This window comes from Oncorhynchus kisutch, unplaced genomic scaffold (assembly GCF_002021735.2).
Source record: "Oncorhynchus kisutch isolate 150728-3 unplaced genomic scaffold, Okis_V2 scaffold3257, whole genome shotgun sequence".
Taxonomy (NCBI): Eukaryota; Metazoa; Chordata; class Actinopteri; order Salmoniformes; family Salmonidae; genus Oncorhynchus; species Oncorhynchus kisutch.
The window spans coordinates 16,298-41,854 of NW_022265202.1; the positions used below are offsets into that span (position 1 = coordinate 16,298).

General features: G+C 46.0%; 1 protein-coding gene across 2 annotated transcripts; it reads left to right on the forward strand.

The window, feature by feature from the left end:
* The first annotated feature begins 810 nt into the window (after positions 1–810).
* On the forward strand, positions 811–25,557 carry LOC109887017 (deoxyribonuclease-1-like). Of its 2 annotated transcripts, XM_031820334.1 has the most exons (9): positions 811–956; positions 1,887–2,028; positions 2,555–2,643; positions 3,751–3,837; positions 4,542–4,657; positions 15,528–15,640; positions 18,031–18,185; positions 18,605–18,698; positions 25,341–25,557. In XM_031820334.1, exons 2-9 carry the CDS (start codon positions 1,888–1,890, stop codon positions 25,404–25,406), a joined length of 861 nt encoding a protein of 286 aa, XP_031676194.1. In that variant the 5' UTR covers positions 811–956; position 1,887; the 3' UTR covers positions 25,407–25,557. The 2 variants fall into 2 exon arrangements, with proteins under 2 accessions (XP_031676194.1, XP_031676195.1); XM_031820335.1 differs by lacking the exon at positions 18,605–18,698 and having other exon boundaries at positions 815–956.

Here is a 25,557-nt window from a genome sequence, read left to right on the forward strand (position 1 = left end):
TGTGTGCCCGACTTATCTCATCTATAGTATAGTACTAGACTCCCAAGTGGTGCAGCGGTCTAAGGCACTGCATCTCAGTGCAAGAGGCATCACTACAGTCCCTGGTCTGAATCCAGGCTGTATCACATCTGGCCGTGATTGGGAATCACGTAGGGCGGCGCACAATTGACCCAGCGCCGTCTGGGTTTGGCCAGGGTAGGCTGTCATTGTAAATAAGAATTTGTTCTTAGCTGACTTGCCTAGTTAAATAAAGGTCAAATAAAATAGTAGTCTATATGTGTCCTGTACAGTTCAACTGATCTCACTAGCCTTGGGCCGGGATTCAACCCATCACCACTCTATCTTCATCTGAACTAGCCTTGGGCCGGGATTCAATCCCATCACCACTCTATCTTCATCTGAACTAGCCTTGGACTGGGGATTCAACCCCATCACCACTCTATCTTCATCTGAACTAGCCTTGGACTGGGGATTCAACCCCATCACCACTCTATCTTCATCTGAACTAGCCTTGGACCGGGGATTCAACCCCATCACCACTTTCCAGCTATGCACCGTTTAAAGGCAATGTTCCCTCCTTACCACTGTCACTCTACCTAGTTCAGCCTTGATGCTTTCACTCCCCCGCTACCCTCAACCCACCCCCCCCCCCGCTACCCCCCCCCCCCCCCCGCTACCCTCAACCCCCCGCCCCACTCCCTCCCTCCCCCTCCACCCACCTCTTCCTCCCTCCGTGGACCTAACAACGTGCTGTTTTCCCACAGTCCCAGCCTCCAGCCCAGGTGAATGTAAGCCGATGGGGGGGGGGCAGATAGGGGCTTCTGTGTCAAAGGTACTACAGTAGACTGTTAGAACGGACACACAGAGGGCTCTGTCCTCTCTCCATAATAGCAGGCTTCCTCTCCCTTCAGACCCACAGTGGACCCACACTACATTGAACCAACCAACACAAGCAGGTAAGTTGCTCTTCTTCATGGTTTGTTTACACTATGGTTATGTCCCAAATTTGTGTTTATTAGGTATCAGCATTATTCCCTGCCTTGGCAGCAGCTACTCTTCATGGGGTTTATTATGGATCCCCATTAGTTCCTGCCAAGGCAGCAGCTACTCTTCATGGGGTTTATTATGGATCCCCATTAGTTCATATCAAATGTATTTATATAGCCCTTCGTACATCGGCTGATATCTCAAAGTGCTGTACAGAAACCCAGCCAAAAAACCCAAACAGCAAGCAATGCAGGTGTAGAAGCACGGTGGCTAGGAAAAACTCCCTAGAAAGGCCAAAACCTAGGAAGAAACCTAGAGAGGAACCAGGCTATGTGGAGTGGCCAGTCCTCTTCTAGCTGTATTGGGTGGAGATTATAACAGAAAATGGCCAAGATGTTCAAATGTTCATAAATGACCAGCATGGTACAATAATAATAAGGCAGAACAGTTGAAACTGGAGCAGCAGCACGGCCTGGTGGACTGGGGACAGCAAGGAGTCATGTCAGGTAGGCCTGAGGCATGGTCCTAGGGCTCAGGTCCTCCGAGAGAGAGAAAGAAAGAGAGAAAGAAAGAATTAGAGAGAGCGTACTTAAATTCACACAGGACACCGGATAAGACAGGAAAAGTACTCCAGATATAACAGACTGCCCCTAGCCCCCCGACACATAAACTACTGCAGCATAAATACTGGAGGCTGAGACAAGAGGGGTCAGGAGACACTGTGGCCCCGTCCGACGATACCCCAGGACAGGGCCAAACAGGCAGGATATAACCCCATATCTAACCTCTAATCCCTGACCTCCAGAATGTGTGTGGCCTGTAATATCTGACCTCTAATCCCTGACCTCCAGGACGTGTGTGTGGCCTGTAATATCTGACCTCTAACCCCTGACCCCTAGAATGCGTGTAGCCTGTCTGTTAGTGCTGTTCCTATTGGCCCTGGTGCAGCTGGGAGGCTGTCTGCTGCTAGGAGCCTTCAACATCAAGACATTCGGAGACAAGAAGTCCTCCAACTCAACCCTCATGGACATCATCACTCAGGTAGAGCTTTATCTCATTACATCACAATGTAACACTTTATCTCATAACATCATAATGTAACGCTTTATCTCATGACATCATAATGTAATGCTTTATCTCATTACATCACAATATAACACTTTATCTCATAACATCACAATGTAACGCTTTATCTCATGACATCATAATGTAATGCTTTATCTCATTACATCACAATATAACACTTTATCTCATAACATCACAATGTAACCTTTTATCTCATTACATCACAATGTAACATTTTATCTCATAACATCACAATGTAACGCTTTATCTCATGACATCACAATGTAACCTTTTATCTCATGACATCATAATGTAACGCTTTATCTCATGACATCACAATGTAACCTTTTATCTCATGACATCATAATGTAACATTTTATCTCATTACATCTTGGGACTAAAAGTGATTGTAGATTCTCCATCTGAAAGTATTTCTTAGTCCCAGACCAGGCTGTGTCCTTAGTTGTTATTCATTTATATTATGATTTTTTAAATGTATTAGATAGTGCACCGTTATGATATCGTGCTGATCCAGGAAGTAAGAGACACTGACCTATCAGCAACCAACAAACTGATGCAGCACGTCAACAAGTAAGACCAATCACAGCCCTGAAACAATATTACATCCACTAACCAATGACAGCCCCTCCGATATAAAGACTTTGTAATGTGTGTTGTTTAATAACGACATAATGATATTGTAATGTGTGTTGTTTAGTAACTACATAAGGATAGTATAATGTGTGTTGTTTAATAACGACATAATGATATTGTAATGTGTGTTGTTTAGTAACTACATAATGATAGTATAATGTGTGTTGTTTAGTAACTACATAATGATAGTATAATGTGTGTTGTTTAGTAACGACATAATGATATTGTAATGTGTGTTGTTTAGTAACTACATAATGATAGTATAATGTGTGTTGTTTAGTAACTACATAATGATAGTATAATGTGTGTTGTTTAGTAACTACATAATGATAGTATAATGTGTGTTGTTTAATAACTACATAATGATAGTATAATGTGTGTTGTTTAGTAACTACATAATGATAGTATAATGTGTGTTGTTTAGTAACTACATAATGATAGTATAATGTGTGTTGTTTAATAACGACATAATGATATTGTAATGTGTGTTGTTTAGTAACTACATAAGGATAGTATAATGTGTGTTGTTTAATAACGACATAATGATATTGTAATGTGTGTTGTTTAGTAACTACATAATGATAGTATAATGTGTGTTGTTTAGTAACTACATAATGATAGTATAATGTGTGTTGTTTAGTAACGACATAATGATATTGTAATGTGTGTTGTTTAGTAACTACATAATGATAGTATAATGTGTGTTGTTTAGTAACTACATAATGATAGTATAATGTGTGTTGTTTAGTAACTACATAATGATAGTATAATGTGTGTTGTTTAATAACTACATAATGATAGTATAATGTGTGTTGTTTAGTAACTACATAATGATAGTATAATGTGTGTTGTTTAGTAACTACATAATGATAGTATAATGTGTGTTGTTTAATAACTACATAATGATAGTATAATGTGTGTTGTTTAGTAACTACATAATGATAGTATAATGTGTGTTGTTTAGTAACGACATAATGATAGTATAATGTGTGTTGTTTAGTAACTACATAATGATAGTATAATGTGTGTTTTGTTTGTTGTCAGAGGCTTGTCTCCCTATAGGTACCGTCACATTGTCAGTGAGGAACTGGGCCGCAGTACCTACACAGAGAGATACCTCTACCTGTACAGGTAATACACAGAGAGATACCTCTACCTGTACAGGTAATATACAGAGAGATACCTCTACCTATACAGGTAATATACAGAGAGATACCTCTACCTGTACAGGTAATATACAGAGAGATACCTCTACCTGTACAGGTAATACACAGAGAGATACCTCTACCTATACAGGTACTATACAGAGAGATACCCCTATCTGTACAGGTAATATACAGAGAGATACCTCTACCTGTACAGGTAATATACACAGAGATACCTCTACCTGTACAGGTAATATACACAGAGAAACCTCTATCTGTACAGGTAATACACAGAGAGATACCTCTACCTATACAGGTAATATACAGAGAGATACCTCTACCTATACAGGTAATACACAGAGAGATACCTCTACCTATACAGGTAATATACAGAGAGATACCTCTACCTGTCCAGGTAATATACAGAGAGATACCTCTACCTATACAGGTAATATACAGAGAGATACCTCTACCTGTACAGGTAATATACAGAGAGATACCTCTACCTGTCCAGGTAATATACAGAGAGATACCTCTACCTATACAGGTAATATACAGAGAGATACCTCTATCTGTACAGGTTCTGTTCTGCTCTGTTCTGCTCTGTTCTGCTCTGTACTGTGTCGTTCTGTGCTGTACTAAACACTGAAACCATCTCCTAAAGCGTGTGTTTGTCCTGTTATATGATAGAGAGGAGACGGTCTCTGTGGCTAAGAACTACACCTACGATGACGGCTGTGAGCCCTGCGGTACAGATACCTTCATCAGAGAACCCTTCATTGTCATGTTCTCCTCGAACTACACAGGTAGAAGGGGAGGGGGGGGGGGGGGGTTGATGGGAGAGGTGGGAGAGGTGGGAGGGGGAGGGAGGGAGATGGTATGGGGGAGAGAGTGGGGAGGGAGAGGGGAATGAGAGGGAGAGAGAGAGAGAGAGGAGGAAAAATATGAGGTTCCTTACATATTAAAATAATTAACTCAAAAAACATGTGTATTTTTTTTCATTAGTCCTGTTGATACAGTCAGTCCATTAGTCCTGTTGATACAGTCAGTCCATTAGTCCTGTTGATACAGTCAGTCCATTAGTCCTGTTGATACAGTCAGTCCATTAGTCCTGTTGATACAGTCAGTCCATTAGTCCATTAGTCCTGTTGATACAGTCAGTCCATTAGTCCTGTTGATACAGTCAGTCCATTAGTCCTGTTGATACAGTCAGTCCATTAGTCCTGTTGATACAGTCAGTCCATTAGTCCATTAGTCCTGTTGATACAGTCAGTCCATTAGTCCTGTTGATACAGTCAGTCCATTAGTCCTGTTGATACAGTCAGTCCATTAGTCCTGTTGATAAGTCAGTCCATTAGTCCTGTTGATACAGTCAGTCCATTAGTCCTGTTGATACAGTCAGTCCATTAGTCCTGTTGATACAGTCAGTCCATTAGTCCTGTTGATACAGTCAGTCCATTAGTCCTGTTGATACAGTCAGTCCATTAGTCCTGTTGATACAGTCAGTCCATTAGTTCCATTAGTCCTGTTGATACAGTCAGTCCATTAGTCCTGTTGATACAGTCAGTCCATTAGTCCTGTTGATACAGTCAGTCCATTAGTCCTGTTGATGCAGTCAGTCCATTAGTCCTGTTGATACAGTCAGTCCATTAGTCCTGTTGATGCAGTCAGTCCATTAGTCCTGTTGATACAGTCAGTCCATTAGTCCTGTTTGATACAGTCAGTCCATTAGTCCTGTTGATACAGTCAGTCCATTAGTCCTGTTGATACAGTCAGTCCATTAGTCCTGTTGATACAGTCAGTCCATTAGTCCTGTGATACAGTCAGTCCATTAGTCCTGTTGATACAGTCAGTCCATTAGTCCTGTTGATACAGTCAGTCCATTAGTCCTGTTGATACAGTCAGTCCATTAGTTCATTAGTCCTGTTGATACAGTCAGTCCATTAGTCCTGTTGATACAGTCAGTCATTAGTCCTGTTGATACAGTCAGTCCATTAGTCCTGTTGATACAGTCAGTCCCATTAGTCCTGTTGTTGATACCGTCAGTCCATTAGTCCTGTTGATACAGTCAGTCCATTAGTCCTGTTGATACAGCAGTCCATAGTTCCTGTTGATACAGTCAGTCCATAGTCCTGTTGATACAGTCAGTCCATTAGTCCTGTTGATACAGTCAGTCCATTAGTTCATTAGTCCTGTTGATACAGTCAGTCCATTAGTCCTGTTGATACAGTCAGTCCATTAGTCCATTAGTCCTGTTGATACAGTCAGTCCATTAGTCCATTAGTCCTGTTGATACAGTCAGTCCATTAGTCCTGTTGATACAGTCAGTCCATTAGTCCTGTTGATACAGTCAGTCCATTAGTCCTGTTGATACAGTCAGTCCATTAGTCCTGTTGATACAGTCAGTCCATTAGTCCCTGTTGATGCAGTCAGTCCATTAGTCCATTAGTCCTGTTGATACAGTCAGTCCATTAGTCATGTTGATACAGTCAGTCCATTAGTCCTGTTGATACAGTCAGTCCATCAGTCCATTAGTCCTGTTGATACAGTCAGTCCATTAGTCCTGTTGATGCAGTCAGTCCATTAGTCCTGTTGATACAGTCAGTCCATTAGTCCTGTTGATACAGTCAGTCCATTAGTCCTGTTGATGCAGTCAGTCCATTAGTCCTGTTGATACAGTCAGTCCATTAGTCCTGTTGATACAGTCAGTCCATTAGTCCTGTTGATACAGTCAGTCCATCAGTCCATTAGTCCTGTTGATACAGTCAGTCCATTAGTCCTGTTGATGCAGTCAGTCCATTAGTCCTGTTGATACAGTCAGTCCATTAGTCCTGTTGATGCAGTCAGTCCATTAGTCCTGTTGATACAGTCAGTCCATTAGTCCTGTTGATACAGTCAGTCCATTAGTCCATTAGTCCTGTTGATACAGTCAGTCCATTAGTCCTGTTGATACAGTCAGTCCATTAGTCCTGTTGATACAGTCAGTCCATTAGTCCATTAGTCCTGTTGATACAGTCAGTCCATTAGTCCTGTTGATACAGTCAGTCCATTAGTCCTGTTGATACAGTCAGTCCATTAGTCCTGTTGATACAGTCAGTCCATTAGTCCTGTTGATACAGTCAGTCCATTAGTCCTGTTGATACAGTCAGTCCATTAGTCCTGTTGATACAGTCAGTCCCAGGATGTGTTGCGTGTCAGCAGGCAAGTTTTCAAGATATTAGACTTTCAAGAAGCAAAGTGTCATGAAGCATTTTGCATCATAAAGTTGCACCATCGAGAGCATCCTGACCGGTTGCATCACCGCCTGGTATGGCAACTGTTCGGCATCCGATCGTAAGGCGCTACAGAGGGTAGTGCGCACGGGCCAGTACATCACTGGGGCCAAGCTTCCTGCCATCCAGGACCTCTATACCAGGCGGTGTCAGAGGAAGGCTCAAAAAAATCGTCAAAGACTCCAGTCACCCAAGTCATAGACTGTTTTCTCTGCTACCGCACGGCAAACAGTACCGGAGCGCCAATGCTAGGTCCAAAAGCCAAGGCTAGGTCCAAAAGCCAAGGCTAGGTCCAAAAGCCAAGGCTAGGTCCAAAAGCCAAGGCTAGGTCCAAAAGCCAAGGCTAGGTCCAAAAGCCAAGGCTAGGTCCAAAAGCCAAGGCTAGGTCCAAAAGCCAAGGCTAGGTCCAAAAGCCAAGGCTAGGTCCAGAAGCCAAGGCTAGGTCCAGAAGCCAAGGCTAGGTCCAAAAGCCAAGGCTAGGTCCAAAAGCCAAGGCTAGGTCCAAAAGCCAAGGCTAGGTCCAAAAGCCAAGGCTAGGTCCAAAAGCCAAGGCTAGGTCCAGAAGCCAAGGCTAGGTCCAAAAGCCAAGGCTAGGTCCAGAAGCCAAGGCTAGGTCCAGAAGCCAAGGCTAGGTCCAAAAGCCAGGCTAGGTCCAGAAGCCAAGGCTAGGTCCAAAGCCAAGGCTAGGTCCAGAAGCCAAGGCTAGGTCCAGAAGCCAAGGGCTAGGTCCAAAAGCCAAGGCTAGGTCCAGAAGCCAAGGCTAGGTCCAGAAGCCAAGGCTAGGTCCAAAAGCCAAGGCTAGGTCCAAAAGCCAAGGCTAGGTCCAAAAGCCAAGGCTAGGTCCAAAAGCCAAGGCTAGGTCCAAAGCCAGGCTAGGTCCAAAAGCCAAGGCTAGGTCCAAAAGCCAAGGCTAGGTCCAAAAGCCAAGGCTAGGTCCAAAAGCCAAGGCTAGTCCAAAAGCCAAGGCTAGGTCCAAAAGCCAAGGCTAGGTCAAAAGCCAAGGCTAGGTCCAAAGCCAAGGCTAGGTCCAGAAAGCCAAGGCTACAGGTCCAAAGCCAAGGCTAGGTCTCCAAGATAGCCAAGGCTAGGTTCCAGAAGCCAAGGCTAGGTTCCCAAAACCAAGGCTAGGTCCCAGAAGCCAGGCTAGGTCCAGAAGCCAAGGCTAGGTCCAGAAGCCAAGGCTAGGTCCAGAAGCCAAGGCTAGGTCCAAAAGCCAAGGCTAGGTCCAAAAGCCAAGGCTAGGTCCAAAGCCAAGGCTAGGTCCAAAGCCAAGGCTAGGTCCAAAAGCCAAGGCTAGGTCCAAAAGCCAAGGCTAGGTCCAAAAGCCAGGCTAGGTCCAAAAGCCAAGGCTAGGTCCAGAAGCCAAGGCTAGGTCCAGAAGCCCAAGGCTAGGTCCAGAAGCCAAGGCTAGGTCCAAAAGCCAAGGCTAGGTCCAGAAGCCAAGGCTAGGTCCAAAAGCCAAGGCTAGGTCCAAAAGCCAAGGCTAGGTCCAAAAGCCAAGGCTAGGTCCAAAGCCAAGGCTAGGTCCAAAGCCAAGGCTAGGTCCAGAAGCCAAGGCTAGGTCCAGAAGCCAAGGCTAGGTCCAAAAGCCAAGGCTAGGTCCAGAAGCCAAGGCTAGGTCCAAAAGCCAAGGCTAGGTCCAAAAGCCAAGGCTAGGTCCAGAAGCCAAGGCTAGGTCCAAAAGCCAAGGCTAGGTCCAAAAGCCAAGGCTAGGTCCAAAAGCCAAGGCTAGGTCCAGAAGCCAAGGCTAGGTCCAAAAGCCAAGGCTAGGTCCAAAAGCCAAGGCTAGGTCCAAAAGCCAAGGCTAGGTCCAAAAGCCAAGGCTAGGTCCAAAAGCCAAGGCTAGGTCCAGAAGCCAAGGCTAGGTCCAAAAGCCAAGGCTAGGTCCAAGAAGCCAAGGCTAGGTCCAAAGCCAAGGCTAGGTCCAAAAGCCAAGGCTAGGTCCAGAAGCCAAGGCTAGGTCCAAAAGCCAAGGCTAGGTCCAAAAGCCAAGGCTAGGTCCAGAAGCCAAGGCTAGGTCCAAAAGCCAAGGCTAGGTCCAGAAGCCAAGGCTAGGTCCAAAAGCCAAGGCTAGGTCCAGAAGCCAAGGCTAGGTCCAGAAGCCAAGGCTAGGTCCAAAAGCCAAGGCTAGGTCCAGAAGCCAAGGCTAGGTCCAAAAGCCAAGGCTAGGTCCAAAAGCCAAGGCTAGGTCCAGAAGCCAAGGCTAGGTCCAAAAGCCAAGGCTAGGTCCAAAAGCCAAGGCTAGGTCCAGAAGCCAAGGCTAGGTCCAAAAGCCAAGGCTAGGTCCAAAGCCAAGGCTAGGTCCAGAGCCAAGGCTAGGTCCAAAAGCCAAGGCTAGGTCCAAAAGCCAAGGCTAGGTCCAGAAGCCAAGGCTAGGTCAAAAGCCAAGGCTAGGTCCAAAGCCAAGGCTAGGTCCAGAAGCCAAGGCTAGGTCCAAAAGCCAAGGCTAGGTCCAGAAGCCAAGGCTAGGTCCAAAAGCCAAGGCTAGGTCCAGAAGCCAAGGCTAGGTCCAGAAGCCAAGGCTAGGTCCAAAAGCCAAGGCTAGGTCCAAAAGCCAAGGCTAGGTCCAGAAGCCAAGGCTAGGTCCAAAAGCCAAGGCTAGGTCCAAAAGCCAAGGCTAGGTCCAAAGCCAAGGCTAGGTCCAAAAGCCAAGGCTAGGTCCAAAAGCCAAGGCTAGGTCCAGAAGCCAAGGCTAGGTCCAAAAGCCAAGGCTAGGTCCAAAAGCCAAGGCTAGGTCCAGAAGCCAAGGCTAGGTCCAGAAGCCAGGCTAGGTCCAAAAAGCCAAGGCTAGGTCCAGAAGCCAAGGCTAGGTCAAAGCCAAGGCTAGGTCCAGAAGCCAAGGCTAGGTCCAGAAGCCAAGGCTAGGTCCAGAAGCCAAGGCTAGGTCCAGAAGCCAAGGCTAGGTCCAGAAGCCAAGGCTAGGTTCCAAAGCCAAGGGCTAGGTCCAGAAGCCAAGGCTAGGTCCAGAAGCCAAGGCTAGGTCCAGAAGCCAAGGCTAGGTCCAGAAGCCAAGGCTAGGTCCAGAAGCCAAGGCTAGGTCCAGAAGCCAAGGCTAGGTCCAGAAGCCAAGGCTAGGTCCAGAAGCCAAGGCTAGGTCCAGAAGCCAAGACTAGTTCCAAAGGGCTAGGTCCAGAAGCCAAGGCTAGGTCCAGAAGCCAAGGCTAGGTCCAGAAGCCAAGGCTAGGTCCAGAAGCCAAGGCTAGGTCCAAAAGCCAAGGCTAGGTCCAAAAGCCAAGGCTAGGTCCAAAAGCCAAGGCTAGGTCCAAAAGCCAAGGCTAGGTCCAAAAGCCAAGGCTAGGTCCAAAAGCCAAGGCTAGGTCCAAAGCCAAGGCTAGGTCCCAAAAGCCAAGGCTAGGTCCCAAAAGCCAAGGCTAGGTCCAGAAGCCAAGGCTAGATCCAGAAGCCAAGGCTAGGTCCAAAAGCCAAGGCTAGGTCCAAAAGCCAAGGCTAGGTCCAGAAGCCAAGGCTAGGTCCAGAAGCCAAGGCTAGGTCCAGAAGCCAAGGCTAGGTCCAGAAGCCCAAGGCTAGGTCCAGAAGCCAAGGCTAGGTCCAAAAGCCAAGGCTAGGTCCAAAAGCCAAGGCTTAGGTCCAAAAGCCAAGGCTAGGTCCAAAAGCCAAGCTAGGTCCAAAAGCCAAGGCTAGGTCCAGAAGCCAAGGCTAGGTCCAGAAGCCAAGGCTAGGTCCAAAGCCAAGGCTAGGTCCAGAAGCCAAGGCTAGGTCCAGAAGCCAAGGCTAGGTCCAAAAGCCAAGGCTAGGTCCAGAAGCCAAGGCTAGGTCCCAGAAGCCAAGGCTAGGTCCAGAAGCCAAGGCTAGGTCCAGAAGCCCAAGGCTAGGTCCAAAAGCCAAGGCTAGGTCCAAAAGCCAAGGCTAGGTCCAAAAGCCAAGGCTAGGTCCAAAAGCCAAGGCTAGGTCCAAAAGCCAAGGCTAGGTCCAAAAGCCAAGGCTAGGTCCAAAAGCCAAGGCTAGGTCCAAAAGCCAAGGCTAGGTCCAGAAGCCAAGGCTAGGTCCAGAAGCCAAGGCTAGGTCCAAAAGCCAAGGCTAGGTCCAGAAGCCAAGGCCTAGGTCCAAAGCCAAGGCTAGGTCCAAAGCCAAGGCTAGGTCCAAAAGCCAAGGCTAGGTCCAAAAGCCAAGGCTAGGTCCAAAGCCAAGGCTAGGTCCAGAAGCCAAGGCTAGGTCCCAAAAGCCAAGGCTAGGTCCAGAAGCCAAGGCTAGGTCCAGAAGCCAAGGCTAGGTCCAAAAGCCAAGGCTAGGTCAAAGCCAAGGCTAGGTCCAAAGCCAAGGCTAGGTCCAGAAGCCAAGGCTAGGTCCAGAAGCCAAGGCTAGGTCCAAAGGCCGAAGGCGAGTCCAAAGCCAAGGCTAGGTCCAAAAGCCAAGGCTAGGTCCAAAAGCCAAGGCTAGGTCCAAAAGCCAAGGCTAGGTCCAAAAGCCAAGGCTAGGTCCAGAAGCCAAGGCTAGGTCCAGAAAGCCAAGGCTAGGTCCAAAAGCCAAGGCTAGGTCCAGAAGCCAAGGCTAGGTCCAAAAGCCAAGGCTAGGTCCAAAAGCCAAGGCTAGGTCCAGAAGCCAAGGCTAGGTCCAAAAGCCAAGGCTAGGTCCAAAGCCAAGGCTAGGTCCAGAAGCCAAGGCTAGGTCCAAAGCCAAGGCTAGGTCCAAAAGCCAAGGCTAGGTCCAAAGCCAAGGCTAGTCCAAAAGCCAAGGCTAGGTCCAAAGCCAAGGCTAGGTCCAGAAGCCAAGGCTAGGTCCAAAAGCCAAGGCTAGGTCCAAAAGCCAAGGCTAGGTCCAGAAGCCAAGGCTAGGTCCAAAGCCAAGGCTAGGTCCAAAAGCCAAGGCTAGGTCCAGAAGCCAAGGCTAGTCCAAAAGCCAAGGATAGGTCCAGAAGCCAAGGCTAGGTCCAAAAGCCAAGGCTAGGTCCAAAAGCCAAGGCTAGGTCCAAATCCAAGGCTAGGTCCAAAAGCCAAGGCTAGGTCCAAAAGCCAAGGCTAGGTCCAGAAGCCAAGGCTAGCGTCCAAAAGCCAAGGCTAGGTCCAAAGCCAGCTAGTCCAAACGCCAAGGCTAGGTCCAGAAGCCAAGGCTAGGTCCAAAAGCCAAGGCTAGGTCCAAAAGCCAAGGCTAGGTCCAGAAGCCAAGGCTAGGTCCCAAAAGCCAAGGCTAGGTCCAAAAGCCAAGGCTAGGTCCAGAAGCCAAGGCTAGGTCCAAAAGCCAAGGCTAGGTCCAAAAGCAAGGCTAGGTCCAGAAGCCAAGGCTAGGTCCAAAAGCCAAGGCTAGGTCCAAAAGCCAGGCTAGGCCAGAAGCCAAGGCTAGGTCCAAAAGCCAAGGCTAGGTCCAGAAGCCAAGGCTAGGTCCAAAGCCAAGGCTAGGTCCAGAAGCCAAGGCTAGGTCCAGAAGCCAAGGCTAGGTCCAAAAGCCAAGGCTAGGTCCAAAGCCAAGGCTAGGTCCAGAAGCCAAGGCTAGGTCCAAAAGCCAAGGCTAGGTCCAAAAGCCAAGGCTAGGTCCAAAAGCCAAGGCTAGGTCCAAAAGCCAAGGCTAGGTCAAAAGCCAAGGCTAGGTCCAGAAGCAAGGCTAGGTCCAAAAGCCAAGGCTAGGTCCAAAAGCCAAGGCTCCGGTCCAGAAGCCAAGGCTAGGTCCAGAAGCCAAGGCTAGGTCAAAAGCCAAGGCTAGGTCCAGAAGCCAAGGCTAGGTCCAGGAAGCCAAGGCTAGGTCCAGAAGCCAAGGCTAGGTCCAGAAGCCAAGGCTAGGTCCAGAAGCCAAGGCTAGGTCCAGAAGCCAAGGCTAGGTCCAGAAGCCAAGGCTAGGTCCAAAAGCCAAGGCTAGGTCCAGAAGCCAAGGCTAGGTCCAGAAGCCAAGGCTAGGTCCAGAAGCCAAGGCTAGGTCCAGAAGCCAAGGCTAGGTCCAGAAGCCAAGGCTAGGTCCAGAAGCCAAGGCTAGGTCCAGAAGCCAAGGCTAGGTCCAGAAGCCAAGACTAGGTCCAAAGCCAAGGCTAGGTCCAGAAGCCAAGGCTAGGTCCAGAAGCCAAGGCTAGGTCCAGAAGCCAAGGCTAGGTCCAGAAGCCAAGGCTAGGTCCAAAGCCAAGGCTAGGTCCAAAAGCCAAGGCTAGGTCCAAAAGCCAAGGCTAGGTCCAAAAGCCAAGGCTAGGTCCAAAAGCCAAGGCTAGGTCCAAAAGCCAAGGCTAGGTCCAAAAGCCAAGGCTAGGTCCAAAAGCCAAGGCTAGGTCCAAAGCCAAGGCTAGGTCCAAAGCCAAGGCTAGGTCCAGAAGCCAAGGCTAGGTCCAGAAGCCAAGGCTAGGTCCAGAAGCCAAGGCTAGGTCCAAAGCCAAGGCTAGGTCCAAAGCCAAGGCTAGGTCCAGAAGCCAAGGCTAGGTCCAGAAGCCAAGGCTAGGTCCAGAAGCCAAGGCTAGGTCCAGAAGCCAAGGCTAGGTCCAGAAGCCAAGGCTAGGTCCAAAAGCCAAGGCTAGGTCCAGAAGCCAAGGCTAGGTCCAGAAGCCAAGGCTAGGTCCAGAAGCCAAGGCTAGGTCCAAAAGCCAAGGCTAGGTCCAAAAGCCAAGGCTAGGTCCAAAAGCCAAGGCTAGGTCCAAAAGCCAAGGCTAGGTCCAAAAGCCAAGGCTAGGTCCAAAAGCCAAGGCTAGGTCCAAAAGCCAAGGCTAGGTCCAAAAGCCAAGGCTAGGTCCAGAAGCCAAGGCTAGGTCCAAAAGCCAAGGCTAGGTCCAAAAGCCAAGGCTAGGTCCAGAAGCCAAGGCTAGGTCCAGAAGCCAAGGCTAGGTCCAGAAGCCAAGGCTAGGTCCAAAAGCCAAGGCTAGGTCCAGAAGCCATTAGACCGCTGGACAATTCATCAAATGGCCCGGACTATTTACATGAGGTTTTTCTTAGGTGCCTTTTGGCAAAACTCCAAGTTGGCTGTCATGTGCTTTTTTTACTGAGGAGTGGCTTTCATCTGGCTACTCTAACATAAAGGCCTGATTGGTGGAGTGCTGTCAGAGTGACCATCAGGTTTTTGGTCACCTCGCTGACCAAGGTTCTTCTCCCCCGAATGCTCGGCTTGGCCGGGTGGCCAGCTCTAGGAAGTGTTTTGGTGGATCCAAACTTCTTCCAATTGAATGATGGAGGCCACTATGGTGACCTTGAATGATGCAGACATGTTTTGGTACCCTTTGTGCCTCGACACAATCCTGTCTCAGAGCTCTACGGACAATTCCTTCAACCTCATGGCTTGGTTTTTGCTCTGACATGCACTGTCAACTGTGGTTATGTCGATATAGGACTCATTTTACTGTGGATATAGATACTTTTGTACCTGTTTCCTCCAGCATCTTCACAAGGTCCTTTGCATTGGTTCTGGGATTGATTTGCACTTTTCGCACGAAAGTACGTTCATCTCTAGGAGACAGAACATGTCTCCTTCCTGAGCGGTATGACGGCTGCGGTCCCATGGTGTTTATACTTGCGTACTTTTGTTTGTACAGATGAACTTAGTACCTTCAGGTGTTTGGAAATTGCTCCCAAGGATGAACCAAACTTGGGGAGGTCTACAATTTTCTTCTGAGGTCTTGGCTGATTTCTTTTGATTTTCCCATGATGTCAGGCAAAAAGGCACTGAGTTTGAAGGTAGGCCTTGAAATACATCCACAGGTACACCTCCAATTGACTCAAATTATGTCAATTAGCCTATCAGAAGCTTCTAAAGCCATGACATAATTTTCTGTTTAAAGGCACAGTCAACTTAGTGTATGTAAACCTCTGACCCACTGGAATTGTGATACAGTGAATTATAAGTGAAATAATCTGTCTGTAAACAATTGTTGGAAAAATTACTTTGTGTCATGCACAAAGTAGATGTCCTAACCGACTTGCCAAAACTATAGTTTGTTAAGACATTTGTGGAGTAGTTGAAAACTAGTGTTAATGACTCCAACCTAGTGTATGTAAACTTCCCACTTCAACTGCCTGTCTCCATCACCTCCCTTTGGTTCCTTCTCCAGGCGTTATTGTTTCTGGTCCAGTGTTCATGTCTGTACCCGTGTTTCTTGTTTTGTTCTATGTTCATTTATTCAATACACTCCCTGAACCTGCTTCCCGACTCCCAGCGTTACAGTTCCATCTCGTCTATCTATATCATCTATGATATACATCTCGCCTATGAGACCAGGCTGAATATCTAGTCTATCTATATCATCTATGATATACATCTCGTCTATGAGACCAGGCTGAATATTTTGAAAAACTTGACTGCTGCAAAACATTTTGGAACTGATTAATGAAGATATTAAATCTTTAACTCTCCATTCCCCTCTTTCTGTGTTTCTCTCTCTCTCTCTCTCTCTCTCTCTCTCTCTCTCTCTCTCTCTCTCTCTCTCTCTCTCTCTCTCCCTCTCTCCCTCTCTCTCTCTCTCTCTCCCTCCCTCCCTCCCTCCTAGCTGTGGGGAACTTTGTTTTGATTCCTCAACACACGTCTCCAGACTCGGCAGTGAAGGAGGTTGATGTTCTGTACGATGTGGCCGCTGACGTCAGAGCTCGCTGGAACACCAATGTGACTATACAACACACACACACACACACACACACACACACACACACACACACACAGACACAGGCACACACACACTCCTTCTCTGTAGTAGTTCTGGCTTTGATTTTATTTTCTCTCTATGGACTCTACACACACACACTGACACACACACACACTGACACACACACACACTGACACACACACACACTGACACACACACACACTGACACACACACACACTGACACACACACACACACACACACACACACTGACACACACACACACGGACACACACACACTGACACACACACACTGACACACACACACACACACACGGACACACACACACTGACACACACACACACGGACACACACACACTGACACACACACACTGACACACACACACACACACACTGACACACACACACACGGACACACACACACACGCACAGACAAAAAAACACACACACTGACACGCACACACTGATACACGCACACACTGACACATGTATACTGACTCCACACACACACACACACACACTGATACACACACACACACTGATATACACACACACTGATACACACACACTGACACACACACACTAACACACGCACACACCAACTGACACACACACACACACTAACTGACACACACACACTAACACACGCACACACCAACTGACACACACACACACACACACACTGACACGTGTATACTGACTCCACACACACGCGGACATATAACCATCATTTACACTGAGTGTACAAAACATTAAGAACACCTTCATACTATTGAGTTATAGAGTTTAAATGTATTCCATGTTGAGATTCAATCCCAATATTACCCTTTTATATTCATGATAATAAAATAATAATAATAAGAAAATAATATGACTGTATTTAATGATATTAATATTATTATTACTACCCATGAGGCCAAAGAGGGAGATGTTGGTCTTTGACTGCAGGAAAGGGCTACCCTGTCTTCTCTCCTTCATCTTCGTCTTCATCATCTGATCTCCACCTCTTTATCGACACTGATAGACGTGGATTTAACTAAGTGACATCAATAAGGGATCATAGCTTTAAACCGGATCCACCTGGTCAGTCTGTCATGGAACTGTATCGTACAATCACTGCTGCTGCTCCTGTTTATCATCCTGATGTCACCTCACCCCTCTGCATACAGTATCTAACTCTATCACTCCAGTATCCCTGCACATTGTAAATATGGTATTGGAACTAACCCTGTATATATACTGTACACTGAACAAAAATATAAACGCAAAATGGAACAATTTCAACGATTTTAATGAGTTAGAGTTCATTTAAGGAAATCAGACTGAACCGAAAATATGAACGCAACATGTAAAGTGTTGGTTTATGAGCTGAAATAAAAGATCCCCTGAAATGTTCCATTCACAACAAAAAGCTTATTTCTCTCAAATGCACAAATTTGTTTACATCCCTGTCAGTGAGCATTTCTCTTTTGTCAAGATCATCCATCCACCTGACAGGTGTGGCATATCAAGAAACTGATTAAACAGCATGATCATTACACAAGGTGCACCTTGTGCTGGGAACAATAAAAGGCCACTCTAAAATGTGCAGTTTTGTCACACAATTCCACAGATGTCTCAAGTTTTGAGGGACCGTGCAATTGGCATGCTGGCTGCAGTAATGTCCACCAGAAATGTTGCCAGATAATTCAATTGGAATTTCTCTACCATAAGCCCCAACGTCAGTTTAGATGTTGGAGGAGTACGTCCAACCGGCCTTAAAAAAATACAGTGTGACCACACCAGCCAAGGACCTCCACATCCGGCTTCTTCACCTGCAGGATGGTCTGAGAGCAGCCACCCAGACAGCTGATGAAACTGTGGGTTTTCACAACCCAAGAATTTCTGCACAAACTGTCAGAAACCGTCTCAGGGAAGCTCATCTGCATTCTTGTCGTCCTCACCAGGGTCATGACCTTACTGCAGTTCGGCGTTGTAACCAACTTCAGTGAGCAAATGCTTACCTTCAATGGCCACTGGCACGCTGGAGAAGGGTTCACCAGATTCAACAGTACAGGGCAGATGGCAGACAGTGTGTATGGTGCTGTGTGGGCGAGCGGTTTGCTGATGTCAACGTTGTGAACAGAGTGCCCCATGGTGGCGGTGGGGTTATGGTATGGGCAGGCGTAAACTTGACTTGCACACAAAGGTTTGATCGATTGATGAATTGAGTGATTGACTGATGAATTGATTGATCGATTGATGAATTGATTGATGAATTGATTGATTGATTGATGAATTGATTGATTGATGAATTGATGAATTGATTGATTGATAACTTGATTGATTGATTGATTGATGAATTGATTGATTGATTGACTGATTGATTGATTGATTGATTGATTGGCAGGACATAGTGCTGCTGGGGGACTTCAACGCAGGCTGTCGCTACGTCAGTGGATCAGACTGGCAGCGGATACGTCTCTTCACAGACGACAGATACCACTGGCTGATACCTGACCACGCTGACACCACGGTCTCTAACACCGACTGTCCCTACGACAGGTCAGAGACACCTATACACCTATAAACACACACACACACACACACTGGCTGATACCTGACCACGCTGACACCACGGTCTCTAACACTGACTGTCCCTACGACAGGTCAGAGACACCTATACACCTATACACATGCAACCACACACACACACATTTACACACACAATTAAACACACACAACTGCCCCCACGACAGGTCAGACCTAGCATACACACTCACTCACACACACACACACACACACACACACACACACACACACACACACACACACACACACACACACACACACACACACACACACACACACACACACACACACACACACACACACACACACACACACACACACACACACACACACACACACACACACACACACACACACTCACTCACAGACTAACTGTTGGTCTGGTTGTGAAGGGTGGTGGCCACCACTGAGATGATGAGAGGAGTGGTCCCTGGGTCGGCTGAGGTGTTCAACTACATGACTCACCTGAAGCTCAGTCACAGCATGGTAACAACTCTTAACCCTTAAAGGTGGACTCAGTCATGTGATGTGGCACGAGGTCAACACAATATCGGGTCAATCTACACAACGGACAGCATTGAAGCGCGAGGCTTCCAATGTTTAGGTTTTATTGTCTCATACACCGGATAGGTGCAGTGAAATGTGTTGTTGTACAGGGTCTGTCATAGTAGTATGATAGGTGTTGTTTTACAGGGTCAGTCATAGTAGTATGATAGGTGTTGTTTTACAGGGTCGTAGTAGTATGATAGGTGCAGTGAAATGTGTTGTTCTACAGGGCCAGTCATAGTAGTATGATAGGTGTTGTTTTACAGGGTCGTAGTAGTATGATAGGTGCAGTGAAATGTGTTGTTTTACAGGGTCTGTCATAGTAGTATGATAGGTGTTGTTTTACAGGGTCTGTCATAGTAGTATGATAGGTGCAGTGTAATGTGTTGTTTTACAGGGTCTGTCATAGTAGTATGATAGGTGCAGTGTAATGTGTTGTTTTACAGGGTCTGTCATAGTAGTATGATAGGTGCAGTGAAATGTGTTGTTTTACAGGGTCAGTCATAGTAGTATGATAGGCGCAGTGAAATGTGTTGTTTTACAGGGTCTGTCATAGTAGTATGATAGGTGCAGTGAAATGTGTTGTTTTACAGGGTCAGTCATAGTAGTATGATAGGTGCAGTGAAATGTGTTGTTTTACAGGGTCAGTCATAGTAGTATGATAGGTGCAGTGAAATGTGTTGTTTTACAGGGTCAGTCATAGTAGTATGATAGGTGCAGTGAAATGTGTTGTTGTACAGGGTCAGCCATAGTAGTATGATAGGTGCAGTGTAATGTGTTGTTTTACAGGGTCAGACATAGTAGTATGATAGGTGCAGTGAAATGTGTTGTTTTACAGGGTCAGTCATAGTAGTATGATAGGTGCAGTGAAATGTGTTGTTTTACAGGGTCTGTCATAGTAGTATGATAGGTGCAGTGAAATGTGTTGTTTTACAGGGTCAGTCATAGTAGTATGATAGGTGCAGTGAAATGTGTTGTTTTACAGGGTCAGTCATAGTAGAATGATAGGTGCAGTGAAATGTGTTGTTTTACAGGGTCAGTCATAGTAGTATGATAGGTGCAGTGAAATGTGTTGTTTTACAGGGTCAGTCATAGTAGTATGATAGGTGCAGTGAAATGTGTTGTTGTACAGGGTCTGTCATAGTAGTATGATAGGTGTTGTTTTACAGGGTCTGTCATAGTAGTATAATAGGTGCAGTGAAATGTGTTGTTGTACAGGGTCTGTCATAGTAGTATGATAGGTGCAGTGAAATGTGTTGTTTTACAGGGTCTGTCATAGTAGTATGATAGGTGCAGTGAAATGTGTTGTTGTACAGGGTCTGTCATAGTAGTATGATAGGTGTTGTTTTACAGGGTCTGTCATAGTAGTATGATAGGTGCAGTGAAATGTGTTGTTGTACAGGGTCTGTCATAGTAGTATGATAGGTGCAGTGAAATGTGTTGTTTTACAGGGTCTGTCATAGTAGTATGATAGGTGTTGTTTTACAGGATCAGTCATAGTAGTATGATAGGTGTTGTTTTACAGGGTCAGTCATAGTAGTATGATAGGTGTTGTTTTACAGGGTCAGTCATAGTAGTATGATAGGTGCAGTGAAATGTGTTGTTTTACAGGGCCAGTCATAGTAGTATGATAGGTGCAGTGAAATGTGTTGTTTTACAGGGTCTGTCATAGTAGTATGATAGGTGCAGTGAAATGTGTTGTTTTACAGGGTCTGTCATAGTAGTATGATAGGTGTTGTTTTACAGGGTCAGCCATAGTAGTATGATAGGTGCAGTGAAATGTGTTGTTTTACAGGGCCAGTCATAGTAGTATGATAGGTGTTGTTTTACAGGGTCAGCCATAGTAGTATGATAGGTGCAGTGTAATGTGTTGTTTTACAGGGTCAGACATAGTAGTATGATAGGTGTTGTTGTACAGGGTCAGTCATAGTAGTATGATAGGTGTTGTTGTACAGGGTCAGTCATAGTAGTATGATAGGTGTTGTTTTACAGGGTCAGTCATAGTAGTATGATAGGTGTTGTTTTACAGGGTCAGACATAGTAGTATGATAGGTGTTGTTTTACAGGGTCAGTCATACTAGTATGATAGGTGTTGTTTTACAGGGTCAGTCATAGTAGTATGATAGGTGTTGTTTTACAGGGTCAGTCATAGTAGTATGATAGGTGTTGTTTTACAGGGTCAGTCATAGTAGTATGATAGGTGTTGTTTTACAGGGTCAGTCATAGTAGTATGATAGATGTTGTTTTACAGGGTCAGACATAGTAGTATGATAGGTGTTGTTCTACAGGGTCAGTAGTATGATAGGTGTTGTTTTACAGGGTCAGTCATAGTAGTATGATAGGTGTTGTTGTACAGGGTCAGTCATAGTAGTATGATAGGTGTTGTTTTACAGGGTCAGTCATAGTAGTATGATAGGTGTTGTTTTACAGGGTCAGTCATAGTAGTATGATAGGTGTTGTTTTACAGGGTCAGCCATAGTAGTATGATAGGTGTTGTTTTACAGGGTCAGACATAGTAGTATGATAGGTGTTGTTTTACAGGGTCAGTCATAGTAGTATGATAGGTGTTGTTTTACAGGGTCAGTCATAGTAGTATGATAGGTGTTGTTTTACAGGATCAGTCATAGTAGTATGATAGGTGTTGTTTTACAGGGTCAGTCATTGTAGTATGATAGGTGTTGTTTTACAGGGTCAGTCATAGTAGTATGATAGATGTTGTTTTACAGGGTCAGACATAGTAGTATGATAGGTGTTGTTTTACAGGGTCAGACATAGTAGTATGATAGGTGTTGTTGTACAGAGCCAGTCATAGTAGTATGATAGGTGTTGTTTTACAGGGTCAGTCATAGTAGTATGATAGGTGTTGTTTTACAGGGTCAGTCATAGTAGTATGATAGGTGTTGTTTTACAGGGCCAGTCATAGTAGTAAGATAGGTGTTGTTTTACAGGGTCGTAGTAGTATGATAGGTGTTGTTTTACAGGGCCAGTCATAGTAGTATGATAGGTGTTGTTTTACAGGGTCAGTCATAGTAGTATGATAGGTGTTGTTTTACAGGGTCGTAGTAGTATGATAGGTGTTGTTTTACAGGGTCAGACATAGTAGTATGATAGGTGTTGTTTTACAGGGTCAGACATAGAGTGAATCAGGGTTAAGTGCCATGCTCGAGGCCACATGGACAGATTGTTCACCTTGTCGGCTCGGGTATTGGAACCGGCAACATTTGGGTTACTGGACCAACGCTCTAACCCAGTGGTCACCAACTACTGGTCGATGAAGCTGTAGGAACGTTGATTTGAGACATCCGATTGGCCAGCGCAGTATGAGAACTCGATTAAGCCACAGATCTCCCGGTCTGCCGGGTAGGCGGAGTTTGTCTTTTCAGACAAATGATTCGGTTCAAAATGGGAATCAAATGCACCCACCGTCAACAAGGATTCTGAATCAAGTGCACCTACCACCAACAGGGCTTCTGAATCAAGTTCACCAACAGGGCTTCTGAATCAAGTGCACCTACAGGGCTTCTGAATCAAGTGCACCTACAGGGCTTCTGAATCAAGTGCACCAACCGCCAACAGGGCTTCTGAATCAAGTGCACCAACAGGGCTTCTGAATCAAGTGCACCAACCGCCAACAGGGCTTCTGAATCTAGTGTACCAACCGCCAACAGGGTTTCTGAATCAAGTGCACCAACAGGGCTTCTGAATCAAGTGCACCAACCGCCAACAGGGCTTCTGAATCAAGTGCACCAACCGCCAACAGGGCTTCTGAATCAAGTGCACCAACCGCCAACAGGGCTTCTGAATCAAGTGCACCAACCGCCAACAGGGCTTCTGAATCAAGTGCACCAACCGCCAACAGGGCTTCTGAATCAAGTGCACCAACCATCAACAGGGCTTCTGAATAAAGTGCACCAACAGGGATTCTGAATCAAGTGCACCAACCGCCAACAGGGCTTCTGAATCAAGTGCACCAACCGCCAACATTGCTTCTGAATCAAGTGCACCAACAGGGCTTCTGAATCAAGTGCACCAACCACCAACAGGGCTTCTGAATCAAGTGCACCAACCATCAACAGTGCTTCTGAATCAAGTGCACCAACCATCAACAGTGCTTCTGAATCAAGTGCACCAACCATCAACAGTGCTTCTGAATCAAGTGCACCAACCATCAACAGGACTTCTGAATCAAGTGCACCAACCATCAACAGGGCTTCTGAATCAAGTGCACCAACCATCAACAGTGCTTCTGAATCAAGTGCACCTACCACCAACAGGGCTTCTGAATCAAGTGCACCAACCATCAACAGGGCTTCTGAATCAAGTGCACCTACCACCAACAGGGCTTCTGAATCAAGTGCCTCAACCATCAACAGGGCTTCTGAATCAAGTGCACCAACCATCAACAGTGCTTCTGAATCAAGTGCACCTACCACCAACAGGGCTTCTGAATCAAGTGCACCAACCATCAACAGGGCTTCTGAATCAAGTGCACCAACCATCAACAGTGCTTCTGAATCAAGTGCACCTACCACCAACAGGGCTTCTGAATCAAGTGCACCAACCATCAACAGGGCTTCTGAATCAAGTGCACCAACCATCAACAGTGCTTCTGAATCAAGTGCACCTACCACCAACAGGGCTTCTGAATCAAGTGCACCAACCATCAACAGGGCTTCTGAATCAAGTGCACCAACAGGGCAACACAAATACAACAACAAAAGTCAAACAAGCCTTTAACATTGGCTTTCCTACAGAAATGTTTGGTGATCGACTAGGAATGCCTTGAAGATCGACCAGTGGATGGCGATCGACCGGTTGGTGACCACTGCTCTAACCAATAGGCTACCTGCCCTAAACTTCTCCTCTGCTCAGGTCCCATAGCTACCACGTTGTAGCAGCGTGAAGCGCACCTGTGCAGGTACATTTTGGGACTGTGTCAGAGCAAAGTGTCAGCAAGGGCTCATTTCAAAATATGTGGTGATGCTCATTGCAACGTCATCTCACTGAGTCTACCTTTAACCTTAAAGTGGGATATTTTGGGTTGTTGAAGATTTATTTCTTAGCCGTTCATATGGTACAAGGATTCTTTACACTTGCTAGTTTTGTCACATACAATGAAATTAGCGGAACTATTAGAATTTTAGCAACCAGGAAATGGAGGAGCCATTTCTGCATATTTCACCTGACTCAAGTCAGGCTTCCCCTCAACAGTAAATAAACTCTTATCTCTAGTCTGTGCATTTCTACACAATATAAAACTCTCAGCAAAAACAAGCAAAATTGACTCAGTCAATAAGAGACTGAACATTCACCTCAGTCAATAGGAGACTGATCCTTCACCTCAGTCAATAAGAGACTGAACATTCACCTCAGTCAATAGGAGACTGAACATTCACCACTACCCCGTTGAGGTGAACATTCACCTCAGTCAATTAGAGACTGAACATTCACCTCAGTCAATAAGAGACTGAACATTCACCTCAGTCAATAGGAGACTGAACATTCACCTCAGTCAATAAGAGACTCAACATTCACCTCAGTCAATATGAGACTGAACATTCACCACTACCCCGTTGAGGTGAACATTCACCTCAGTCAATTAGAGACTGAACATTCACCTCAGTCAATAGGAGACTGAACATTCACCTCAGTCAATAAGAGACTGAACATTCACCTCAGTCAATAGGAGACTGAACATTCACCTCAGTCAATAAGAGACTGAACATTCACCTCAGTCAATAAGAGACTGAACATTCACCTCAGTCAATAAGAGACTCAACATTCACCTCAGTCAATAGGAGACTCAACATTCACCTCAGTCAATAAGAGACTGAACATTCACCTCAGTCAATAAGAGACATTCACCTCAGTCAATAAGAGACTGAACATTCACCTCAGTCAATAGGAGACTGAACCTTCACCTCAGTCAATAAGAGACTGAACATTCACCTCAGTCAATAAGAGACTGAACATTCACCTCAGTCAATAGGAGACTGAACATTCACCTCAGTCAATAAGAGACTTAACATTCACCTCAGTCAATAGGAGACATTCACCTCAGTCAATAAGAGACTGAACATTCACCTCAGTCAATAGGAGACTGAACATTCACCTCAGTCAATAAGAGACTGAACATTCACCTCAGTCAATAAGAGACTGAACATTCACCTCAGTCAATAAGAGACTGAACATTCACCTCAGTCAATAGGAGACTGAACATTCACCTCAGTCAATAGGAGACTGAACATTCACCTCAGTCAATAGGAGACTGAACATTCACCTCAGTCAATAGGAGACTGAACATTCACCTCAGTCAATAAGAGACTGAACATTCACCTCAGTCAATAGGAGACTGAACATTCACCTCAGTCAATAGGAGACTGAACATTCACCTCAGTCAATAAGAGACATTCACCTCAGTCAATAGGAGACTGAACATTCACCTCAGTCAATAGGAGACAGCTACTTGTATTCACCTTCTAATCAGGATGATTTTAGTAGCCCATTTTAAATGGTTGGTGTTGAGCTAGGTAGAGTAACAGTGTCTTACTGGTACAGCTCTACTCTCTCTCCCTCTCTCAGGCATTGGCTGTCAGCGACCACTACCCCGTTGAGGTGAAGCTGATTGGTCACGCCCCTGCTGCATGAGCCCGCCTCCAGGAAGTGTTCAGACACTCTCAAATGGCACCCTATTCGCTGCGTAGTGCACTACTTTGGACCAGAGCCTTCTATAGGGAATAGGGTGCCAGTTGAGTGTCATCACCATGACATGTTTCAATAAAACTCAGTCTAACTGGTA

Bases quoted from the DNA above. Each gene is read 5' to 3' on its own strand.
- LOC109887017 (XM_031820334.1), top strand. From the start codon at position 1,888: ATGCGTGTAGCCTGTCTGTTAGTGCTGTTCCTATTGGCCCTGGTGCAG. The intron at 2,029-2,554 runs GTAGAGCTTTAT...TAAATGTATTAG, and splicing joins TCATGGACATCATCACTCAG to ATAGTGCACCGTTATGATAT. The intron at 18,186-18,604 runs GTCAGAGACACC...CTGGTTGTGAAG, and splicing joins ACCGACTGTCCCTACGACAG to GGTGGTGGCCACCACTGAGA.